Source organism: Lontra canadensis, unplaced genomic scaffold, assembly GCF_010015895.1.
Source record: "Lontra canadensis isolate GAN:19392208 unplaced genomic scaffold, GSC_riverotter_1.0 scaffold32, whole genome shotgun sequence".
NCBI lineage: Eukaryota > Metazoa > Chordata > Mammalia > Carnivora > Mustelidae > Lontra > Lontra canadensis.
The window spans coordinates 19824975-19833304 of NW_022631026.1; the positions used below are offsets into that span (position 1 = coordinate 19824975).

The window sequence follows — 8330 nt, forward strand, 5'->3', positions numbered from 1 at the left end:
CTCTGCTCCTGGCATGCTGTCCCTCTATCTCTAAAATAAAACTAAACCAAAAACACCCCCCACCAAAATACCCCTGCATGCAGTTTGGGGGGCAACTCTGTGCAAGTTGAAGTCAGTATGTAGGGACTGATTCTTCCCAAAGAGTTCTGTAAAGAAAACACTACACAGATATGCCCCAGTGAGAAGCTTTTGAGAAATTATCAATTTTCAGGCTTTCTGATGGCAAGGAAAACACCTTTTTTCTCTTTGCACTACTTTCCTCGAGCAAGACAAGACGGATGGTGGGGAAAAGAGGAGTGAGAGAAGTGGGAACAGGGCCTCACAAGCAACTAAGCTCTCCTGTTCTGCCCAGAACTGTTTGGGGAGGGGAGAGGGGGTTGAGGCACACAAAGAGCAGGTCAGGAGCACAGCTTCACCTTTAAAGCTAAAGAGACAGGAGACAATGGGCTAGGAAAGCCAGCAGGCATCCGGGGTATATGGGAATTCTTTGCACTGTTCTTGCAACGCTCAGTTTTCAAAATAAAAAGTTAAAAAAATGCCTTCTCAGAGTCTCTCATCTCATCTCTATCTAATGTAAAGAAATTCCTCCACCTGCAAACTTTTTTTCTTTTCAAAGCTTTTATTTTGGGGGCTCCTGGGTGGCTCAGTTGGTTAAGCGCCTGATTTCAGCTCACGTCATGATCTTAGGGTCCTGGGATTGAGTCTGCTTGCAGCAGGGAATCTGCTTCCTCTCCCTCTTCCTCTGCCCCTTAGCTTGCCCCCGATCTCTCTCTAATAAATAAATAAAACCTTTATTTATCTGTTTATCTGAGTGATAGAGAGCACGAGCGGGGAGAAGGTCAGTGGAAAAAGCAGACTCCCCGCGGAGCTGGAAACCTGATGCAGGACTCATCCCGGCACTCCCCGGGATCATGACCTGAGCCAAAGGCAGTGGCTTAACCAACAGAGCCACCCAGCTGCCCAATAAATAAAATCTTTTAAAGAAATTACTTTTAAGTAATTTCTACACCAAACATGGGGCTTGAACTCACAACCCCACAATCAAGAGTTGCATTCTCTACCGATTGAGCCATCCAGGCGCCCCTGTAAAACTTAAGTTGAGAAACTCAGAATTCTAACTACAAAATCCATAACCCTACAGATCAGAAGCCTCACCAGCATCTCTCTCCAGCAGAGGGCACTAGAGTCGTGGCTTTCAAGCTGGGCTTCCTTGCAGAATCTCCTGGAAGCTTTGCGTCAAGTCCAAAGTGACACCATTGAAAAGTCCTCTATTCATGAACTTGCCACTTACAAAGCTGCAATGTGTCAGCTTGGGTAGGGCCAGCCTTTTAGACAGCAGACCGATTAAATAGGCATCTGATGTTTTGGGGAGAAGCCAGAGACCTTTATAGCTAGCTTCCCACCTAGTGCTGGGGAGAGTTCTGCGCTATCTTGTCATTAATATTCCTAAGATAGAGAGAGCAAAGAACCCCCAGGAAAGTGCTTTGGTCTCCAGCCTCCTAAACAGCCCTGTACAGATTTTCAATTAAAGGACTGTGGTTGGGGCTGAGTGAGGCAGTCAGTCCCTCTGTTGGGTTTGAGGAGCATCTTATTCTCCAAGCCACCAGCAGGGGGAGCTATACACCCAGTCGGCGGATGCAAACTGTCCCTTCCAGCTTGGCTGTAGGGAAACAGGTGGAAATGCTGAATCCCCGGGCTGAGCTGCTTGACAAAGCCTGGGTCACACCGCTATCATTTCCAGATCTGATCACTTCCCTGCATTCCTGACAGGGCTGTGAGCTCTGACCGTGTCTGATTTACCTTCTGTCTGGAGAGTCCTGTACACAGTGCCCAACACAGGAAGGCAAATATTAACTATTGTTGCTGTTTTTGGCACCCGATGAATGAATCTTCTCCAGACTGACCGGATGTTGTCATTCACTGGGACTGCCAAAAGGCTGAGACGCTCTTCCCCTCCTTGGGTCCCTCGCGGGGAACCTGAGACATTTTGTTTTGGGCAGAACACCCTTCCTTCGTGAAGAGCCCTACGTTGGAGAAATCCGTCCTCCACCTGCATCTTTCCTACCCGTCTCCAAATCCACAGAAAACCGCTGTCACCGCAGGCCCCTGGCCACCCCCAAACTGGGGTGCTCCCAGACCAGGCAATGAGGGACTCACACTCCGGCGGGCACAAGCGGCTGGAACTTCCACTGTTCCTCCTCACAGTCCAGGAAGAGCCGGTTCATGATCTTGTTCTTCTCCTCAGGGGGGATGAAGTTCTCGATGATCAGGTACCTGGGAGCAGGAATGAGGTAGAGATGGGGAACTGGGGAGGGAGAGACCACAGGGGGCACGCAAAGGTTGGAGCAAGAAGTCAAGAGGCAGAGGGAACAGAGGAGACGGAAAAACCGGACAGCTGGAGAAGAGAGGATCCCTACAGCAATCACAGAACTTGAAACCCCTGCTTCTGGGGCAAAGACTGTGGACTCAGGGCCCGAGGGGTCACTCCTGGCCAGCACCCAGCATGCACTTCGGGGGACCCATCGCTGCGGCAGGCAGAGGAAGGAGAAGGAAACAGGTGGTGTAAGCAACTCGTCCTCCCCCCTCAGACACATTTTATTCCTAAGGGATGTGGACTCCTGGGGAGTAGACGGCTGGAACGAGGCCTTGAGGAAGGAATAAGCCCCTCAGAGAGGCCAGGCAATGATGGACAGCAGAGGACCAGAAATGCGAAGAGGAGGGGGCCCTACTTGAGCTTGAGCTCCCGGGTCTGCTCATTCTGCGCCTCCTCCAGGTCCTGCCGAACGCGGATGTACTCGTCGTGCTGGTCCTGGATCTCTGCCTTCACCGCCTGCAGCTTGGCGTAGAGCTGTGAGGGGACAGGCGCCACTCAGAGGCTGCGCCATGCGGTGGCGAGGCCCCTGTCCCCCGGCCCAGACCCCGACACTGCAGGCTCAGGCTCCACCAGCAGAGTCCAGGGCGAGGCCCCTGAATGTCCCTCCTGCCCCACCACAGACGAGGGCGGGTTTTTCAAAGGGCCACCCTGTCCCTCCTCCCCTAGGATGTGTTACCTGCTCCCCCTCCGAGGCTGTCACCTTGTGGAAAACTGAAAGGGACCCGAGAGACCTTTTAGTCCCAACACCCTCTTTTGGTAGAGGAGGTGACTCAGGGACACAGTTGCTCAAGGTCACACCACTAGTTACAAGAAGAGTCTGGGTCAGGACCCAAGTACAGAACTGCCGTGCAGGGCTCCGGGAGGGAAGGTGACCTGTCCCACTCCTGCCTCTCCAGGATCATGATCCGGCTTTCCTGGACTGCGGTCCCGCTCCTAACCCGCCAAGGGGTTGATGCGTCCCTGGAAACTGCCACTGTGACAGGGCCTCCTCCTGGCCTGCTCTGGGCTGCTCGCCTCGGCAACCCAGTGGGTTTTCCAGGTTCTTCCCAGAATCTGGGCTAGAATTTGCTGCTTCCTGTCCCTGTCCATGCCCTTCCCTGGCCCTGGACTTTGCAGAGTTCCGGAGATCAGTTTCATTCCTTCCTGTGTCCACAGAGGCCTGCGGCTCCCCTCCCGAGTTGCCCCAGGCTTGTGTCTCCTTAGGCCTCCTTGACACTCCTGTCCTGGGCCTGGCTACCCAACCGTGACTCGCTGGTGACACTGCGCAGGGGAAGTTACCCACCGCCGTCAGGATGGCAGCAGGAGACTGGAGGTGAAGGCCTTCCCAGCCCACCAGGCCCAGCCTGGCCCAGGAGAAGAGGCTCTAGTCTGCACCAGCCCTGGACCCCGGCCTTCCCCCCACTCCTTAGGCCGGCAGCCCCGGCGAAGTCACTCTGGGCTTCAGCAGTTCCCTAAAGCACAGACCCCCCTCAGGTGGGGTTGGTGACTGCCTCGGGCCGAGGCTGCCAGGCCCTCTGCCCCCCATAGCTCTCACCTTCTTGAGCTTCTTGGTTTTGACCTCCACCTCCTGCTGCAGGGACGTGTAGGTGCCCCGGAGCTCCATGGTCTCCTCGTCGCGGAGCAGCATCTCTTGCTGCATTTCCCGTTCACGGCGTTTCTAGGCCGAGGCAGGGCACAGGGGCTCAGTGGGCCAGCGTGTCCCAGGGAGGGCCAAGGGAGCTCAGGAGACAAGCTTACTCTGCCTATCATGGGATCTGGCTCCACTGTGGCCACAGACACCGGGAAGGAGAAGAGAGCGTCTCATGGCCCGTGGCCCCTGCTCCTACCCATCATCAGCAGAGCCTCTCTGAACCTTCTTCTTAGCTCATGTAGCCATGTCTGTGCCAGACACTGCCCCCTGGGGATGGAGACCCCAGCCCGAACATCTGGCCCATTCCAGGACTATCAAGCCACAATAGATTCCCATCATACTGGCTTCCCAGCTGCCTTGCCCTCTCCCCATATGGCATCACAGATGAGTGGTAGGACCAACAAATTGTGGTTCTTGAAGATTCAGGACATTGTCATACAATTGGCAAAGAACTCACACCTTTGTGGAAGGCCTGGAGAACCACCAGCCGTGGAGAACCACCACTTCCTCTCACCCCTCAGCTGGCGGTGCCCTTGACAGAGGCAGCTCCTGGGCTGGGAGACCCATGGGACCCAGGGCAGCGTGTCTGAGGTTCTCAGCACTGTATCCCAGGGACGCTGAGTCCCTGACGGCTCACTGCCCTGTGTCCTCCAGACAAGACCTCAAGGCCATGAGCATCCACGAGACCTGAAGCCCCCAGCCCTACCTGCTCTGCAATCTCCTGCCTCTTTAGTTCCAGCATCTTCTGCTGCTCGTTGGTATGATCCATGATGTTCCTGCCCCCGATGAGCAGCTTGCTCTCCATGGCCTGCGGACACAGAGGGGTTAAAGAGATGGGCTTTTCAAAGATGGCCACAGCATCTCCGACTTGAGAGGTTTGCTTCCCTGCTCTGTGGTCCTTCCAGGAGTGGACCAAAGACGTGTCCCTGATGGGGCCTCGTGGCCCTCCCCGAGAACAAAGTTGCCCCTCCAGCCTCCTGGGCTCCCGCCCAAGGCTCCCATCATCAATAAGACCATTAAGTGAGGCAAAGAGAGGGCATCCCTCAGGGAAAATAGGCACCTGATCTGTTTGCTTTGGATACAGCTGGAAGATTGGTTCTCCATGCCTGGGAGGAGCATGCATGAGGCTTTTGAATCCTGGCATTTAGCTCCCAGCTGGTGTTCAAGAGTGGGGAGCAGTGACCGGGCAGCCCAAATCTTTAGCTAACAGGCTCCTGACTCAAGAAGACGGCTCTCAACAGTGGGGCAGTGTGAGGCCCCAGAAGCCGCATGAGATTTGGGCATGGCCAGAGAGACGGGGGTTCGGCCCACTAAGTGCAAGGTCTAGACCAAGGGTCCCCTTCAGCTCTCACATCTGTAATACCAGAAGGGCCTCTGTTCTAGGATGTCTGACAAATATTGCTGAGTCCTATTTTTGAGGGGCTGAATTCAGCCCTTAACAAACATGATCTCCATCCTCAGCCTAAGAGAAAGCTCCTGTTACTCTCCCCACTTAAGTGAAGAGATGGAGAGTAACTCAACCAAGGTCATGCCACTAGTGAACGAAGAGGTAAGATTTGAACCCACCACCTCTGGCCCCACTCCGTGAGCCCTGGTGCTCGGCACAGACCTGCCGTACGGATAATAGATGCGTATAAACTGGGTAAACCAGGATGACGTGAAACACATTCTCACTCCTGCTCGTGAGAGGGTGCTGCCCCCAGGCACTCCAGCTGTCCTCTGATTTCATCGCAGGCTTCCCAGAAGGTTGAAATCACCTTGAACCACTGGATGATATTGGCTGTGTCCCTACTGGAATTTTTCCCAGTGGGACCAGCTGACCTGCTTCCGGGCTCGCAAGCACAGGCTGCTGTCACGGTGTGGGGGCAGGGGACCCCTCTGCCACCTGTGGAAGCCCCATCACAGGGGACGGAGCAGGACAGGGGTGGAGGGCTGCTTTTGGGGGTTCAGGGGTGGGGCTCTGTGAGGATGCCATTGGACCCTGTGTGACAGCGGGCCCATCGGAGTTGCCCCACATAGCCTCCGAGGCCAAGGCAGAGCTCCTGCAGAGCTCGGGGCCCTGGAGAGCTGCCTGTCCTCACTGCCACCCCACCCCCTGCCACCAGCTGTGCTTATACCTCCCCCAGGCCTTGCTCTGGGACACTGTCTCACCATCTGGCTCACCCCGACAGCACAGGCCTGAACCCATCCCAGACACTTCCTTCTCACTCAAGCCCAGAACCTGCACGATCTTTTGAGTGAACGAGGCCTTCAGTTTCGTGCCCTGTGCACCTTACCTTCCTCTCCCCAGGCCCTGCCCTGAGTGTGTCTCTTGCCGCCCCTGTGTTGGGCCATTCATCAAATCCCATCAAGTCTGCCTTCTTGTTAGGGCTCCCACCATTCCCTGCTTTCCATCTGCGAATACACCTGCTGACTTCACAGCACCCTTCCTGACCTGCCTGCCTGGGTCGTTGCCCTCAGCTTCCCTGTCCATCCATCTCCCCGTGACACCCAGGGGCGTTCGCCAGAAACACAAGTCAGAGGGCGCCCCTCCTCTGCTGCCAAGTACCTCAACAGGAAAAGAACATCCTCTCTTTGCAAGATGAAACCCAGAGTCTGCTGCAGCGACCTGCCCGGTGGGCTGGCCCGGCCTTCCAGCCTCCTCTTACCACTCACTCCCCAAGCCGGCTCCAGATCCCAGAAGAATTCCAGCTCCTGGAATGTGCTGGGCCATTTCACAACACTGGGCTTCTCTTGCCACTCCACATTTGCCTGGAAAACCACTGCTTATCCTGCAGACTCAGCGGGAGTGACTTGGGGTGTGTGCTCCGAGTCTCTCACATCGGCCCCTTTCCTCCTTTTGTCCCCCTCAATAACCAGGACACATTCCTATTCTTTTCCCCGCACGGACCATTACTGCTTACATCCTGTCTCCCCTGTGAGCTCCTTCAGGGCAGGGACCATGTCTTAGCACAGACATGATTTCAGGGTCCCAGGGCTTAGTACAGAACTTGGCACATAGTAAGTGCTCAATAAACGTTTGAGGCCCTGAAAGGAATCCCTGGGCTTGTGGGGTGGTGGTGGGGGGGAGGGGGAGTTCCAAGTCTTTTCCTGGGCTCTCTCATCCGGAATAGAACTGACCCTTTATCCCAGCTTCTCCTCCTTCAACAGACAAGCCCACACTCATTGTTGGAAGGCAAAAGGACAGAGCAGCAGGGTCTGCGCTTCTGGGAAACCTGGCAGGAGGGAGGGGATGGGTGTGAGGAGGGAGGAAGGAGAGACAAGGCAGGAAACCCCCTTCTGCTGGGGCCATGGATAACGGATCCCTCTAACTACCCGGGACACAAGATCTCAGGGACCTGGTATCTGGCCTGGCTTCCTATTCTGGGACACTCCAGCCCTGAGTCCTTGCACCTCCCCTTGGTGATTGACGTCATTCCCGTGTTCTTCACTCTTGTGCAATCTCATAAAGGTACTACTTCTCAAACTTGGTTGCTGTATTAGAGTCACTGGGGAGCTTTTAAAATTCCCCACTGCTGGACCACATCACGTTATTATCTTGGGCCCCGCCCCTCATGAGTGGCTTTAAGAACTCCCATGCCAGGGGCACCTGGGTGGCTCAGTGGGTTAAAGCCTCTGCCTTCGGCTCAGGTCATGATCCCAGGGTCCTGGGATCGAGCCCCGCATCCAGCTCTCTGCTCAGCAAGGAGCCTGCTTCCTCCTCTCTCTCTGCCTGCCTCTCTGACTACTTGTGATCTCTGTCAAATAAATAAATAAAATCTTAAAAAAAAAAAAAAAAAAAAGAACTCCCATGCCAGGTGCTCAGGGAGGAGTCTCGAAGCCAAGCGCTGGTGCCCTGGTTTTCCTGACCGATTGATGGGCTGGGGACTAGGGCGGAGAGAGAACAGGGCAAGGAACCAGGAAGAAGAAAACCATGGTTTTCTCTGCCTGTCGGGTGTTTCACCTTTACTTCTTTTTTTTTTTTTTCATTTCCTGACAGATGCTGGCGAGGATGCGGAGAAAGGGGAACCCTCCTACACTGTCGGTGGGAATGCAAGCTGGTGCAACCACTCTGGAAAACAGCATGGTGGTTCCTCAAAATGTTGAAAATAGAACTACCCTACAACCCAGCAATTGCACTACTGGGTATTTACCCTAAAGATACAAACGTAGTGATCCGAAGGGGCACGTGCACCCGAATGTTTATAGCAGCAATGTCTACAATAGCCAAACTATGGAAAGAACCTAGATGTCCATCAACACATGAATGGATAAAGAAGATGTGGTATATATACACAATGGAATACTATGCAGCCATCAAAAGAAATGAAATCTTGCCATTTGCGA

The 8330-nt window shown here is 54.5% G+C and overlaps 1 protein-coding gene across 1 annotated transcript in view; it reads right to left on the minus strand.

The window, feature by feature from the left end:
* Nucleotides 1-8330, minus strand: part of KIF3C (kinesin family member 3C) — a 35407-nt gene that overhangs the window by 7542 nt on the left and 19535 nt on the right. The window contains 4 exon segments of the mRNA XM_032866988.1: nt 2158-2274; nt 2730-2848; nt 3909-4031; nt 4711-4812. Coding sequence (XP_032722879.1) covers nt 2158-2274; nt 2730-2848; nt 3909-4031; nt 4711-4812 — 461 coding nt within the window.